The 15,608-nt window shown below is 49.3% G+C and overlaps 6 protein-coding genes across 6 annotated transcripts; 3 read left to right on the top strand and 3 right to left on the bottom strand.

The window, feature by feature from the left end:
- Window positions 1–633: 633 nt before the first annotated feature.
- On the top strand, window positions 634–2,209 carry LDX57_007953 (sugar porter family MFS transporter; the record flags this gene model as incomplete). The annotated part of the gene is made up of 3 exons (XM_046089671.1): window positions 634–844; window positions 906–1,232; window positions 1,287–2,209. 3 exons carry the CDS (start codon window positions 634–636, stop codon window positions 2,207–2,209), a joined length of 1,461 nt encoding a protein of 486 aa, XP_045945643.1.
- A 473-nt stretch (window positions 2,210–2,682) lies between these two features.
- Window positions 2,683–4,135, bottom strand: LDX57_007952 (putative C6 transcription factor; the record flags this gene model as incomplete). Its single annotated transcript, XM_046089670.1, has 3 exons — window positions 3,906–4,135; window positions 2,826–3,843; window positions 2,683–2,715 (listed from the first exon to the last, which is right to left on the bottom strand). The coding sequence occupies exons 1-3, from the start codon at window positions 3,992–3,994 to the stop codon at window positions 2,683–2,685; spliced, it is 1,140 nt and encodes a 379-aa protein (XP_045945642.1). The 5' UTR covers window positions 3,995–4,135.
- Window positions 4,136–5,319: 1,184 nt separating this feature from the next.
- On the top strand, window positions 5,320–6,943 carry LDX57_007951 (uncharacterized protein; the record flags this gene model as incomplete). The annotated part of the gene is made up of 4 exons (XM_046089669.1): window positions 5,320–5,467; window positions 5,553–5,859; window positions 5,915–6,056; window positions 6,134–6,943. 4 exons carry the CDS (start codon window positions 5,320–5,322, stop codon window positions 6,941–6,943), a joined length of 1,407 nt encoding a protein of 468 aa, XP_045945641.1.
- Window positions 6,944–7,187: 244 nt separating this feature from the next.
- Window positions 7,188–8,354, bottom strand: LDX57_007950 (uncharacterized protein; the record flags this gene model as incomplete). Its single annotated transcript, XM_046089668.1, has 1 exon — window positions 7,188–8,354. The coding sequence occupies one exon, from the start codon at window positions 8,352–8,354 to the stop codon at window positions 7,188–7,190; it is 1,167 nt and encodes a 388-aa protein (XP_045945640.1).
- Window positions 8,355–9,817: 1,463 nt separating this feature from the next.
- On the bottom strand, window positions 9,818–12,069 carry VPS36 (ESCRT-II subunit protein VPS36). Its single transcript, XM_046089667.1, has 3 exons — window positions 11,907–12,069; window positions 11,608–11,743; window positions 9,818–11,551 (listed from the first exon to the last, which is right to left on the bottom strand). The coding sequence occupies exons 1-3, from the start codon at window positions 12,005–12,007 to the stop codon at window positions 9,899–9,901; spliced, it is 1,890 nt and encodes a 629-aa protein (XP_045945639.1). The 5' UTR covers window positions 12,008–12,069; the 3' UTR covers window positions 9,818–9,898.
- Window positions 12,070–12,533: 464 nt separating this feature from the next.
- On the top strand, window positions 12,534–14,181 carry LDX57_007948 (SAC3/GANP domain protein; the record flags this gene model as incomplete). The annotated part of the gene is made up of 3 exons (XM_046089666.1): window positions 12,534–12,606; window positions 12,667–13,903; window positions 13,965–14,181. 3 exons carry the CDS (start codon window positions 12,534–12,536, stop codon window positions 14,179–14,181), a joined length of 1,527 nt encoding a protein of 508 aa, XP_045945638.1.
- Window positions 14,182–15,608: the final 1,427 nt, after the last annotated feature.

Below are 15,608 nucleotides of genomic sequence, written 5' to 3'. Positions count from 1 at the left end.
TCATGACTGAGGATCGCGTATGGCTCCTTTCTTGAAGCTGCGTGTCTCTCCACGTTTTGCTGTCTCGCGTCCAGGTGCCTGTGGGCCCTTGGCAGTGGCTTTCATTGGATTAACCGAGATCAAGCAGCGGCGTTTTCGGGCTCTGATTGGATAAACGCCGCCTGTCTGACGAGTGGTTCGGAGCCATACCGGCAGACGCTAAGCTCGCTCTGTCTTGGCTTCGTCGCATTTTGTGGGGGGATGCGGGGATTGGCATGGTTATTGAGCCCTAATCTAGTCCTCCCCGGTGGTGCAAGAGTCTCCGGGTCTGCTTGTCGGCTCTTCCATGTTTCGGGTTGTTGATAGACCGGATACTCATCATCAGCGCTATAAATACGCCCTGCACGCCGGTATAATCAGGACGATCAAGGGTCTCCAGGGTGCGAGAGTGCCAATCGACGAATACACGCTGTCCCTATCTGCACAATGGTTTCGCGTTATGTCGTGGTGATTGCTTTGGTGGTAGCTTTGGGAGGGTTTGTATATGGCATGGATTCAGGTTCGAGTGATTCGGCTTCGGCCTCTTTCATGCCAGGCTGACTTGCCACAGGAATTATTGCAACCACATTAGGCCATGACACGTTCAAATACTCCATGTTCGGTCCCAGCGGAAAGAATGCTGCTTTGGAGGGTGAGTCATATGATATTGCTAGTTACCTGATAGGACGCGCCCAGCGGCTCATTCATGCAATAGGTGCCATCGTGTCGCTATACAATGTTGGCCAGGCCATCGGCACCTTTGCCGCAGGCTATTCAGCCAACAAGTTCAGTAGAAGATGGACCATTTGTGCTAGTGCAGTGATTGGTATGTTCAACATTTCCTTCTTCAGGCATGGACGTCTTGCTCACTGAATGCATTTGTATAGCAATCGTCGGTGCTATTCTGCAGACTGCCGCCGTCAACGCCGGGATGATGATCGCAGGAAGGTTCCTCGCGGGAGTAGGCTGTGGAATCCTCTTGGCGGTTGTACCAGTCTATATCGCTGAAGTGTCTCCTCCTCAGCAACGTGGAATGATCGTTGGTCTGCAGGGGTTTATGATTGCGATTGGTTTCTTCATAGCCAATTGGGTCGGCTATGGAGGTGCATATGCCAAAGACGATGCACAATGGCGTATTCCCTTGGCCATGCAAATTCCTGGTCCCATGGCCTTGACTGTCGGGTGCTGCTTTATTCCGTATAGCCCACGCTGGCGTAAGTGTTCTCTGTTATGAGATCTCAGACCACCTAATACTGATATAACCGAAGTGGTCCAGCAGGAACGTTACGAAGAAGCGCGCGCAGTCTTAGAAAAGCTGTATGTCTCTGAGGACGGCGAAGATCCGGTCTCTCGAGAACTCGCTCAAATCCGAGAGCAGATACAAGCGGAGGCCGAACAAGGGACAAGCTTCAGATCAGCCATCACAAGCCTTTTCTCGCCTCGTTATTTGCACCGCACCCTGATGGCCTGCTTCATCCTCATCATGGGCCAGTTCAGCGGTTCCTCCGTCATTCAAAACTATCAAAGCACTTTCTATGCAACAGTCGGTTTCACTGGAAAGACCTCGCTCTTGATCAGTGGTATCTATGGCATCATGGGTGTCCTTGGTCAGGTCATCTATCTCTTCTTCGCTGCCGATAAATGGCCTCGCACACGCACGCTGTGGGTTGGCTCGATCTTTCTGTGCGTGATGATTGCTATTTGTATGGCTTTGTCTGCCAGGTACGGTGACCAAAGCAGTGACAACCTCAACGGTGCACGCGCGGCAATCGCTATGATTTTCCTGTACTCCTGTGGGTATGCTGTGTTTTTCAACGCAACCATCTGGGTGGTACCTTCCGAGCTTTTCCCGTTTTTCCTTCGGTCGACCGGAATGGGATTGGCGGTGTTCTGCAAATCAGTATCAGCCATCATTCTATCACAGATCACGCCGACTGCCATGCAAAATGTCAGCTGGAGATATTACGCGCTATTCATTGCCACCAACTTTGTGGCTGCCTTTGTGTACTTCTTTCTGCTCCCGGAAACCGGTGGCAAGACATTGGAAGAAGTCGCCGAGTTATTTGGAGATACTCTCGCAACGGATCCTCCGAAGCAAATCGATGACCCGGACGACAAAGAAGCCTCCAAGAAGCAGGCTACCTTGGAGACGAGTGATCCCAGGTCTTCTCATGTAGAAAGAGTTGTCTAATTTTCGGATGAGAGCCACGACTTCTCCCATTGGAAATTGGGGTTTGGAAAGGAGAAAGAGAGAAGAACTAAAAGATATAGGCCCTCCTTCTTGGCTTGATATTGCTGTGAAATGCGTCAGTTTCGACTGCTTTCCTGTAGCGCTATCGTTTCTTTTGTTGAAGTTATTTTCTCTCCAATAAGTAACCAAATGTCTTGTATTATAGTAATCTGCGAGTTGAATTTGATCGGTCAAGTAACTTGCGATTGTATCAATGTCCTACAACGTAGGGTTGGGCCTGGAACTAGCTTGAGCGGCGCAGTCATGTAGAAAATTCGAGCCTTTAGGACGATGGCATTATCGCGGGACCAATGGCCCTATAATCGGCGATGTGACCAATTGATGGATGAATTTGGAGATCAGAAGAATACGGTACAATTAGCTGCCGCTCTGAAAGAACTGAGGAATGCTCGGTCAAGAAGCGAGCCATCCAATTATCCATGGCAAAAGGATCCGAAACAGAGTCCCTGCATAAATTTTGGAATGTTTGTAGGCGAGTAACCTGTGACTGTACAGTCAGGAGCTTTCTGGGTGGAGGGACTGTTTCTCCGATGAATGGGAGAAGAGGGGAACTTACCGAGTACTGAACAACAGGCCAGTATGATTTGAGACTCATTAGGTACTGAAAGTTCAAGAGCAGCCGCTGTCGTGCCATATCAAGTTCAAGAGGGATACTACCAAACAGTAGAGTATGGAGATGAACGCAAGAGCTAACAACGGCGATATGACCGTAGATGAAATAGTCGAGCTCGCAGTTCTTGATCTCGGTAGAATTTCTTAAGATCTCAGATACTAACTCGGCACTATGCTTGCATTTCACAGCTCCATGCCGTACGGCACTTTCTGTAGTATTTCGGGCCGCTCGTGCATCTAAGAATGGGAATGAAAGCATTTGTTGAAAATGATGGTAGCCAATATGCATGGACAGGAATGTTCTGCCAAGTTGTTGGTCGACGAAGAGTATGATATTGGTTAGGTTATAACGCAGGTCTGATGGTAGATTGGCTGCCCATTGATCAAGGCGTCCTTCCAAAACAGCGGCCTGGGTACAGTAGTCATCGAAGGAAATAGCACCTCGACTGAGTTTCCGCAGTAATCTGTTTATCTCGGTAAAAATATTGAGCGTTTTCGCCATCTGGGCCCACATGTCTCGACGGGGGGTTGTTGAGATATAACCTTCACCCGAAGGCTGTGGACATGGCATATGAAACGATACGTCGTCTATTGCTGGGGGAAACTGTGGGCCACTCTCAAAGCCCATTGGCTCGATGGACATATCGGAAGCAGACCAATGGTTGGCAATATGGACCGAAAGCCAGGTCCGACGGTATTCTTCCTCGTATACCACATTCGAATTATTGGAAATGTTGGGAATTGGGAGAGCTTCTGCGTGCAGTCGAGCAAGCCCAACATAAATGTGTTTCGCCTGTACTTCTCCCTCTCCCGCAAAGAAATATGAGATTAGAATGAAACCTTGAACGGTTTCCAAACTAGGAGAGGCGATGTGTTGCTGACAGAGCCGCACGGCTTCCGAAGCAAAAACCTTCCCACGAAAGCAAGGAGCAATGCCATCAAAGATCGGATTGTTGGAATATCTGTTCGATCAGTGTTATTATCAAGAAGCAGAAAGTTTTATTCCGGCCAGTTGAAAGCGTACCTGGCAGCAAGAGCACACATTGCGTAGACGTGCACCATAGACGCTTTGCCTTCGTTCAGTCGACGCATAAAACTAGGCACATGGAACATTGTATGCGCAATATTGTGGATGAAACGGAAGTAAAGCGGAACCAATTCGCAGAACAATCCACGCGAAGCTAAGATTCTGAGAAAAGATGGCTCTTGTTGAAAAGTTAAGTAGACATGGCCCTGATCCCCCTCGTTCTGTAATCGGTCCTCATTGGGCAATCTTGCTGCGACTTTAGAGGGGCCTACGAGGCCATTTTGGGGTGGAAGGCGTATGCTAGACCCGGAATTGAGGCTACAAGGGATCAAAAGCGATTGGCATAGCCGGCAGGTAGCTCCCCTGTCTGCAGGGACGCACCGCCGTTTTCGAACACTATATTTAACCGATAGCCTTTCAGTATTCTCACGGTTGCCTCAAAGCATTCATGGCGAGGGGTCGGGGAAGTGGGTATTCACCGGCAAGTGGCACAAGCCCCGGCCCTAGTCCGCTTGTGCCGGTTGCTTTCCATGTCGCAGAATCTAAAATGAGAATAAACACTGGATCTGGTCGTTCAGCTTGGTAGTTGAATGGCCATCAAAGATTGGGGACAAGAATAATGAAGATGAAGGAAGCAGTAGATAAACCGACGGCCCGCTGTTAATGGGTTGTGGAGGTACACTAAGCCTAATTAAGAACCGGCTGCACCTGACCCCCAATCAGGTGAGCATTGAACATTCCTCAATTCCAGATGACAGAAGGTAATATTGTTTATATTGCAGGTTTTATAACTGTTACCCACACTCATGTGTCAGCCTGCAATGCTAAATTTGGTGCTAAGCCCCGGTTGAACCATGGTTGATTTCAATATATAAAATATCTGTATAGAGTTGAGCAAAATCCTCAAAACTCGATTGTTGGGGAATTGTTCTGATAAGAATCTCTATTACAGTTGATTATTGGCTTCTGAGATGAATGTGCAACTGATGCTTGGATTAGGCCTAGAGAGCATACTTAAATTGAAAAGAGATTCAGGCAAATTGACCTGGGCTCGCCTCGACATGAAACGTGGAGGTTTACAGCAGTAAAACAAGTAGTACCTTTTGACCATTTAACTCAATAGCAAACACCGATTGAATCAATTGCTATTATTATGGCAGTTGAGAAATAGAATCTCGTGGAAACACTTCTACACCTCATAACCCGGCTTCTTCCTTTATATTCACCCTGAAAGCAATTGAAGGCTCAATGCCACTAGCATCGGACAAAGCCATTAACCCATTACCTTTGACTTCCCTCTCACTCCTCCTCTCTTCCTCTCTCGTCACCTACACCTCTTTTTTGCACACCTCGCTCGCGACCGTGAAAAATGGATCCCGAGCCCAGAAGTCCCTCCCGTTGCCCTCTACTTATGAAGAGAAGTCCGGATGTCTCTGCTTTTGTGGCAAAAAGCGTACCCATTGACATTGAAGTCCATGGGTTAAAGGCTAAAGTGCTTCTGAACAGCCCTCAGGAAGACATCATCCCAGCAAAGTATCTTCAAAAGGCTGACCGATCCTGTGCGTTGATTCCCCTGCTCACTCTCATCCCCTCCTCACAACTATTGAAAGTTTTGAACGAAAGAAATTGCTGACTGTTTTGAAGCCGTCGTGCAGCGTACTCCTTGGATTTTACGAGGCGTGGAAGATGCTCGCCAGGTGAACCTGGGCAAGTGGTCCAAAGTCGACGTCCGTTTCCGCGGAGTGTTTAGGATGCTCAAGAAGGTGCCCCAATTCAAGAAGGGCTTGTACCAGAATGGAGATCGCAGCATCGAAGGCTACAGCCGCAAATACATATTTGAGGACGCGGCCAGAGCACAGGGTCAGGTAGTCTACGCTCTTCTTGAAGAGGTTCTGAAGTTGCTGGATATCAAGCGAGAGATGGACAGTCATCTCACTTACTTCTTCCTCCGGTGACCTAGCTCGACTTTCCCCAACAGATAATGTTTGTGTGCTGACATCTGCTAGCGCGAGATTGTTGAATTGCCATATGGAATACTGGACCGGCTATCGTCAGAAGCATCAGGATGCCCCGCTTACAGCTGGATGGGTTTGCGTCGACACACATCCACCCGGTGTATCCAATAAGTCGATTGTACCAATTTCAACGGTAAGAGCCCCTATATCATCAGAATCTCCCAGTGTCCGCCTGTGAGGTTGATTGACTGACGTTTCCCGGCTGTGCAGACAACTCACGCAAAGCAGTCCCTCGAGTCGGCCCTGGAAGGAAAGTTCAAACTTCTTTTAACAAATCTGCTACTTCATATCCATAAATTGCATCCACCCGGTGACAAACTCCCCGACCAAGAGGTCTTCCTGGTCGGTCTGCATGGGTCTCGGTTGCACATCTTGCGTGCCATATTCCCGGGCTACAAAACCTCCAGAATCTGGAGCGGTAGATATAACCCTTCTCCGCCCCATACGGATTCGACAAAGCTTTTCACCAAGAATCAAAGTGAACGGTTCTACTCTAAGCAAAACGTAGAGCGATTTTTTGAACGGATTGAATGGCATAAGCTGTCAAATGCGGACGGGGAGCGTGATTTCCGCGTGTTTCGGATTCTAGGAAGTCACGAGTATGATTTGTGGATCAAGTCTGAGTTTCAGGCTGCAGTGAGGTTGATCGTTGGTTTGACCATGTACCTGATGAGTGGACAAGCTCGTTGCGGTATTCTTCAGCATGCATTCCGGCGTTTTCCATACGATGAGGATGATGAGCCCAACTCGGAAGACGAGAAAGGCGAGATCCAAGCTGCAAAGGAAGATAAGGATGTCGCCGAAAAGGAGAAAGAGTTGGCTGAGCTGGAGAGGCAGAGGGCTGAGAAAGACCAAGAACGGGCCCGAACTCGAGACACTATGCGGTCTTCTTCCAGTGACCGAATCCGAGGCTTCGAAGATTCTCGTCAAGCTTGGTGGGAATGGGTCTGGGAAGATAAGTTCGATGAAGAACGCGAAAAGAATGATGATGATGATGTGATTTGCGATGGTCAACAATAGCGTTCACATTAATCGCTCGTCCGATACCGACCGGTCATTGGATAGTGCACGATTAGCAATGATTACTGGAGAAGTACAAGGAATTTACTGAGAAAGAAAGCTGTTTACTCTGGGGCATAACCAGTACGAGAGAATAGCGAATAGTGAAGAGACCATTCTGAACTACTCGACGAGAGAGGAGAATATATCATTGGAACAGGTCCTGCACTGGGTCAAGAAAAGAGTACAGTCTTCGGTAGAAAAGCTAGACAGACTGTTCCTTATCCCTCCGACGCCTCTCAGACTCAAATTCGGTAAATGCATCAATGCCCAATCCGTCTTCGCCACCGGTGCGAAAGTATTCAACCACAACACCAATAGCGTAGCACGTTGCTGCCGTTGCTGCACCACTGATGAGCATTCTGCGAGCAGCACTGCCGATTGTGGATTCGCTTTTAGAGGAATTGGCTTTGTCCCTCCGTGTGAATCCTCCATTCGACGCAGATGACCCTGGCAAGTCGGCAGAGCCGGCATCTTTAGTACGAAACCTTGGGTGTTGTTCAGAGACCGATTTCGGCTCTTTGATGGGCTCCTCTTTAAGCAGGGGCTCGTTTCTCAGTTGTGCTTTTATTTCTTGTGCCTCACTTGCCAGTTGCCCAAGAGCAGACCCAGTACAGTCTGGCTTTCCAGATAATTTTCTGAACACCAGTATATCCCCGCCACCCGATGTAATTTCGTAGCCGTCAGCGTGCATTCTCTCGAAGCACGGTAAGAACTTTGCCGGGTTGTCTAACTGTGAGAGAATTTCGCTAGGATGGCGTGATTCGTTCATTCGATGCAGAGAGGTGCTCGCCTCTGCATGTGTTATTTGGAGGGTAGAGTGGTCGTAAGCTAAGACTCGGTATGTTTCAGGGAATTGAGGATCTTTTAAGGAAGACGATTGCGTGGGATCGATTTGCGCGGAGGTTTGAGGCCCTATAATATCCTTTGAAGCTTCTTGACTTGGGGTACTCGGTTTCGAGGCTTCTGTGTGCAGATGCTTGTCCAGCTCATGGGTTTCGGATCGTTTGCAGGCATCATGAGCACAGAGATCGCTTGTCAGATCCGCAGATAAGTTTGACACCTCACTCGATTCCTTTCCCGTTTGATCTTGCATGTTGAGGTTCCTGTCGAGCTTCCTAGAATCATAGCGAGAACGGATGTCACTAGCTTGTAAGAGGTCCAGGTCCTCCGCCTTCTCCTCTGTATCCTTGATGTCAGCTTCTAAGTACTGTGGGTTATTACACTTGGAGTCCTTAGGCGACAAATCATGCTGAGAAGCGGCATTTGAGGGCCCAGGGGATTCATGCTCGGCCTTCTTAGCATGAACTGTATCGGAAAACACCTCAGTAGAGGATCCGTGATCACCCAATTCATTTTCTGACGTTTTCATCGGGTTACCTATCCATTTACCTTCCGATGGAGGCTCAGATAGCCTGTCGTTCGTTTCACTGGAAGGCACGGAGGTTTCTTCTGTTCTGGCTTGACCCCTGGGATCCTTTTCCATCAGTGGTTTCCGTGGGGCGCTGTCTGAACTACCGAAGTCGGCAATCCCCTCTGGTGCAGCTTTAGACTTAATGTCTGTCCGGCTTATGGAAGACAAATAACCAGTGCCCTTCCTATGTGTTTCAGGGTCCTTGGAAGATCTTTTTGCTGATCCTCTCCCACCGGCGGCTCTTTGCCCGGTACTTGAATCAGTCATTTTGTGTTTTTTGGGTACCATTCGACCACTAATGGGGTCAAATTCATATCGACTGGTATTCGTTTTGTGGGGGGTATCTGCAATGCCTCCAGTTCCGGGTTCTCCATGCGATGGTCCTTTTCTCTGCCGACTCTCTGTAGGATTATTCTTGGATGGGTTTGAACGTGCCGTTGTGTCCGTTGACCCGGTCTCTTCGAATTTGTCGAGACCAAATAATGAGCGATATAGGGTTGCACAAGTATCTTCAAATTTGTGCAGTGCACTGAATGGTTCAAGTCTTCTTCCAAACAATGCACCATAAGGATCGGTCTCGATTTCCTTTTTGAGCTGTGCTATCCTTTTCTGTATATGTGCTCCCTGATCACCCCGAAAGATTTTTGGGGGATAATCTCCTTGGTGGTGCTCAGGGATAATGGTGGGCTTTGGTCGTTCCCAGGTTTTCCCCCAGTACCACCATCGATGATGACAATTATAGATCTGTGCCGGCCACGGGCGAGAAGGCTTTCCCAACAACCTAACCAAATCAAGGCGTCGATAGATTTTCATTCGTTTCTGCCCACGGTTTTTGTAACTGTCTTGCGTCTGGCTGGCCTCTCTCCATAACTTGCGGGTTTGGACGGATGTCTTCAGGCGCCTGGCGGTAGGATATAGACCCTTCCGGTCGCTCCTTGATATGATCGCGGGAAATATCGGGGTTTTTACGTTCGTTATCATTGTGAGATAATTTAGGGCGGTTAAAATGATGAGGAGATTCGACTAAGTTGTTAACAAGCAAACGAAGGGGGGGCGATAAGTCATTGACCGGTTTTGGACGGTCTGGGATTGGGCCGATCACATCACTGGCCTGAGTGATAAGTAAAGGCGAGCACAATCTCAGTTCCGAACAGGAACGGTATCGGGGTACAGATGATCAGTCTTCGAGGGATGCAGCAGGCTGGCAGTTGGACAGAGGTCAATGAGAAGGAGATAAGGCATTCCCTCTCCTCTCCAGGCGGAGAGCGGAGGCAGCTCCTACTGGTCATTTGCGGGGTCATCTGAATGTGGGTCTCCAAGCTTATCCACAGCTAGCCCGAATGGGTTAGTCCGACGAGCCCGAGAGACAGGCTTACCTCAGACAACTTTTCGAATGGCTATACTATAGTTACTTCGAACTATGTAGCGTAACCGATCCTGGTGCAGATAACAGGATTTTGCTCTATTTGCCCAGTCATAAATACAGTGTAATGTCTATTGCCTTAGAGAACAAGACCAGAAACTCCTAAATCGTCAAGGCTCTGTGAGACTGGATCCGACGTGATGTAGTTGCTCCAGAACCTTAGCCCTTCAATGCCTTCTTCTCTGCATAGAACGCCTTTATCCTCGGCCATTTCAAGTTCCTCGGCGGCAACCCCGACACTCCACTGGAATCTTTGTGCGGCCTCCTGTGCAGTGACTGCGCGTCCAAATAGATGCCAATCCCAGGCCACGGGTTCCAAAGGAGGGATCTGCCGAAGCTCTACCATCCATTCTTGCAGCTGTCGAATAGTCTTCTCGTCACTCCAATCATACCTTTGAACGACGAGTAGACCGCTCTTGAACCGACGCAGGCGAACAGGTAGTTTCAACTTTTCCCACAACTCTGCAGCTCTCTGGAAGTCAGAAGGACTGACCAGCTCCACTCCATTTCGAGATCGGTTGAAGATGGCCCAGAGATCAATGAGACTAATAATACCCCCTTCTCGTTGTAAAATTCCTTTGCGGTCGTCGGTCAGGTATTCAGCAAGGTTCCGGGATAGCTCCGACAAGTAGAGATTCTCGGCGCCAGAACCGAGCATGTCTTTTGTTGTTATCATGCCCAGTGCCGCAGCTGACTCCGAAAGTACAGTACTAGCCTCCAAGGAATTTTCATCATTGGACATCCCAGACTCCCTTGCAAGTGTCTCTGCAAGTGCGACAATCTGTTTTGCAGATGCCATGAGGGCTTCGAGGTCCTCAAATGCATTCCCAATGACCATTTCGTTGTTCCTACGGGCCTCGAGCCCTCGTTGTTCAAGCCCTGCAATCCCTACGGCGGGTGAACGAGTTTGCACGGGAACGATTCCATCCACAGGGGCTGACACGGTCAATCCAGGGGATGGTGTCGATCGTGCAGGCTGCTGAGGCACTGGCGGAGCATCATACAAAAGCCATTTTCGTTGAATCAAGGCTCCCTTCAACCGTTCATGAAAAGTCTTCTCACCACCACCTCGGAAGGACAATTTAATGCAGTCGGTGATTTCCGTGTTCTTGATAGTTCCCTGCTCGAAGAATGGTGCCGGTGATTCGGCGCGATTGTCATCGCCACCGGCCGGTCTTAATGTGCCCGCAGTAGCCAGTGGAGCACTGCAAATCTCGCACTCTAGGAGAGAGGGGTGATTTACGAAAGTACATCTGGGGCATGAGATAGAAATTCCTGCCTGTGAAGCCGGCACTGTACTCCTTGCGTTGCTGCTTGGGTCCAAGGCCTCGTGCCCTAGTCGGGGGATACCATGGTTCGTCCCGGGTCCTTCTCGGCTAGCCACAGCGGAAATGGCCGCCTTTAGGATGGTGGTGAAGGGAGGCTTGATACCGCATGCTAGGCAAGGTGGGATACTAGTTGACGTAGTCGCAGTTGACGGGTCAAAGTTAGAGGGTACAGGATTGGAAAACGAGCATATGGGACAGACCCAGCTAGCATTCACGGGCTGGGACGAGGGTGGTTTTACTTGCGGGCCCGATGCTTGAGGAAGGGGGGATTGCGACCGAGTCGAGTGGGACCTTGAAGGCTGAGAGCGCGACGGGCTGGCTCCTGCTCCTTTCGATTTGTCAAGGCCGTTCTTGAGTGGTTTGGGGTATATTGTGATCTTTGCAGATGATTTCAGAAAGCCGGCCTATCACTAGTGAGCCGGTATTCGGGTCACAACACATATGCAAGGTTGTTGCGTACTTGGTAATCTGCTCGGTCTATTTCTTTCAAGTCAACGGCAACTGAGTGTTTGCGTGGATCTTCAACAGCAACATAGCAGACTCTGTGGGATGTGAGGTATGCATGGCCGTTCTGGTAATTAGGGATCTTGTATTTGCTTTCCCGTCAAGATGCTCAATGTCAGCTCAGTATGGAACATTATGGAATAACGTGAAGGGCAACGGAATGTAAGAGACAATGGAACAGTCCACCAGAGATCTCCATAGAAAAGCATAGCTCTTGATAGTATCCGCGGTATGAAGGAATAACCGGTCACTCACCCTTCATACAGCCCCACCGCATCCTGAACAAAGAGTAATGTCTCATCGGGCAACAGTAAGGGGCGGAGCGCAGTAGTTAGATCCAAAGGCTTGAAAAACATCTAGTAAGATCAACTAGCATCTCTCCACCAGGCAGGTCTGTGGGGGGAAGAAAAGAGATAGAAGAGAGATCAGGCGTAGCGGGCATGCGATATGCGGGGAGATTGAATGGCAAATCCCATTGACATGGCTGACGTAAGTGGGCTGATGCGGCAGGCGGTAGAGAGACCCTCACGGGACGCCAAGGCAAAATCTCCGCCACGAAATGCGGCGCACTAAGCGAAACTCCTTTCAAGACAAACCTCACTTCTTTATCCTACTTACCTCTCTTTGTACGTTCACCAAGACTGGCTCCAAACCTCAACGTGGACTTCTGTCTTTGTCGATCTGACCAGAATACTTATTTCCTACGTCTCTCATCTCGTGGTGGAACCTACTCGGCGTAGGACTAACACTTTGGCCTCTCGTCCTTCAAACAAGCATTCCGTAGTTCATATCGTGCCTTCCTCACCACACTCTGTCTTCTCTACCTTTTTCTCTTTTTCTTCTTTTTCCTTTCCTTCCCCTTGACTTAGATCTTGCTCCAAAATGAGTTCCGGTCCCCCGCCATGGCGTGCCTCTTCTTCGGCCACAACTACGGTACCTTCATATTCCGGGCATGGTAAGCCATTTTCCTGAGCTTTTATTTTTATGAGTGCGAGATATCTGACTTTGGGACTAGCAACACCAGCCTATATTCCGGTTCAAGCACGCCGTAGCCTTGCCCCCACGTCAACAACCAACCCGCCACCTGAGTCAACTCCCTCGTCAAATACCGATTCGGCTCCCCGCAAACGAGTAGAATGGCCGGCACCTGTTCGGCAGTACGTACAGCGAAGTTTCACGCCAGAAAATGCAATTGCTTCCGTGAGCAGGGAAGAGATGGAGACGAAATTAAAGAATGTCATTACCGACGCAGCGGAGAGTAACATGCTCGACAAGATCGACTGGGTTTCCCTCCCCCTACCACAGGTCATGGTCCAGAATGAGCGCAATAGGATTCTGGCCAGTCCGAGTGTATCGTCATGGGGGGCCTCCAGATTGGCTTCTCACAAGTCCGATGACGTTTCGCGAAAAAGAAAGTCGGCCGAATTCCAAGACAACGCAGACAGCTGCCCACCTTGGAGGCAAACTAACAAGCACAATAATTTTGAAGATCGAGTCACTTATTCTCCAACAGACAAACGACAACGCATAGATCATAAAAACCCTAGTAAGTCTAAAACTAACCTGGAACTGCGGAAGAAACGTTTCGAGGGCCCCTGGAACGCCAACAGATCGTCATCTCGCGATGAATCTCCCGTCGCGAGTCCGGATCAAGGCCCTGTCGTCGGAAGATGTCAAAACCTAGAGAAGAATTACTTCCGACTGACATCGGCGCCCAATCCCGATACTGTTCGCCCTCTTGAAGTCTTGGTCAAGACTCTGGACCTATTGAAGAAAAAGTGGAAACGAGACAACAATTACGGCTATATATGTGACCAGTTCAAATCATTGCGACAGGACCTGACCGTCCAGCATATCAGAAACGAGTTTACTGTCAGTGTTTATGAGATTCATGCCCGGATTGCTCTCGAAAAAGGAGATCTTGGTGAGTATAATCAATGTCAAACCCAGCTGCGAGCGCTGTATACCCAGCAGCTTGGTGGACATCCTCGGGAATTCAAGGCGTATCGTATACTTTACTTCATCCATACCCGCAACTGGACGGCCATGAACGACGCCTTGGCCGATTTAACCCCAGCAGACAAGCGGGATCCTGCTGTGAAACATGCCTTGGACGTCCGGTCGGCTCTTGCTCTTGGAAATTATCACCGTTTCTTTCAGCTTTACCTGGATACCCCCAACATGGGGGCTTACCTTATGGACATGTTTGTGGATCGAGAGCGCCTTTCGGCACTTTCCGCCATATGTAAAGCGTAAGTTTTTCGCCCTGTGGTCGGTCAATCTTCTACGATCTGCTAACACTGAATTGAACAGATACAAACCCGATGTAAAAATTCGCTTCATTACTGAAGAGCTTGGCTTCGAGTCCGACGAGCAGAGCGCACGTTTCATTCTTGACAACACTTCTGAAGAATTGCTTCAGGAGAAGGATGGGGCTGTGAAGCTGCTCACCGGGGGAATAGCCAGCCAGCTTTTTGAGGCCGCTAAGACCAAAGCTCATCAAGTTGTTGATATCAAGGGACAAATCTGAGTTCCCAAATATTTCTCTTCAGTCAACCTCCGCAGTCAAATTCCCGTTCTGCCGTTCATTTTCCTCGAATTCATGCATCACAAGCCTTTTTCTTCGCTTTCCCCCCCTCTCACTACTTTCCTCGTTCCACCCTATCATTTTTTCATTTTCTTTTGGCGTTTAATGTCTTTTATTCATAACTCGAGGAATTTATATACCCATCTTAATCCCGAAACTATTGGTTTTCTCTGCACGGTCTTCATGATTTGATCATGGGTATTGTTGATCTGTACGGTAATATCCGATCTGTTCGGCAATCCAACTTCTGGTCTCTTCAAGTTGTGTTTTCCATGAGTAGAGTTCTTTGTGGTGTAGCGTAGTCGATTTACGAGCTCCGCTTGGGTTTTGTACCTCGCGTCAAAGCCTAGGCCAAATCACGAGATCCTAGTAGGACAACAGATGGCATACTCTCCGATTACGTTCAGCTTATAGCGCCCATACCGCAAGAGGCGTTCCTCGTACGTAAGTACAGTAAGTATACATGTATGTGCCTAGGGTAGGTATACCTGCTCGGCTACAGCTCCCACTGGCTGATCTGCAACAAGATGACCGACTGCAAGGGGCTCCTGCATCCCAAGCTGACCCGACAGTGGAGGACAGACGAGCGGAAGCCGGACCAGCTGAGTGGTTTTAAACGAAGCGCGGAAGTCCGCATGGGGAGCTGCTGGGTGTATCCCGACAGGCAGACGGACCTAGTACGAGGGGCATATGCGAGTGCTGGATCTAGACGTTCTCGACCCCAAGGGCAGATTTGCCCCAAGCCCGGTGGAAAGACAGGGTAGGATGTGTCTGGTGTAGATCTGGCGTCAGAGGTGACGGATCGTGTGACGGAGAATCGTAGCTCCTGCTGTCAAGGGCGCCCCCCGGTGTCCGCCCGATTAGGTGAGATGTACAGTGCATACATGTACGCGCATGGACCCGGTTCCCGGTCAATCTCGTGTTTCTTTTGTAACCAAATTTAAATTGCTTTTTTCTTCTTTGAGGTAAGAAGGGTCCTTCTACACTTCTTCACTGGATATCCAGCGCCCCAGGAACTCCATAATAGCCGATGCTTCTGGATTAGACGAAGAAGCAGCACTGAATGGAACCGAAGGTCGATAACCATGGATGCAGTCCATGCGTTGCGTGTACCACGGAACCTGAAGTCGGTTCGGTATCGACCAGTTGCGGTTTGTCGAGACTCGCCGTTTGATGCCCAGGGCGATCCTTTGCTCATCAGGGTGGATCTCTGTCAGGACAGCAGCAAAGGCTGATCAGCGACGACGATGACTTCCTCAGGCGTTGATCAGTCGATGCCCGCTAGGCTGGTTTGGTCCTAGCGCCACCTCGTAGTGGACCAAGTATACATGCGGTGCTTTCTATAGATCGGGCACAATTCTTTGCAGATG

The sequence above is a fragment of the Aspergillus melleus genome, assembly GCF_016097325.1.
Source record: "Aspergillus melleus strain CBS 546.65 chromosome Unknown contig4, whole genome shotgun sequence".
Classification (NCBI taxonomy): domain Eukaryota; kingdom Fungi; phylum Ascomycota; class Eurotiomycetes; order Eurotiales; family Aspergillaceae; genus Aspergillus; species Aspergillus melleus.
This window is presented reverse-complemented; position numbering and strand designations above follow the sequence as displayed.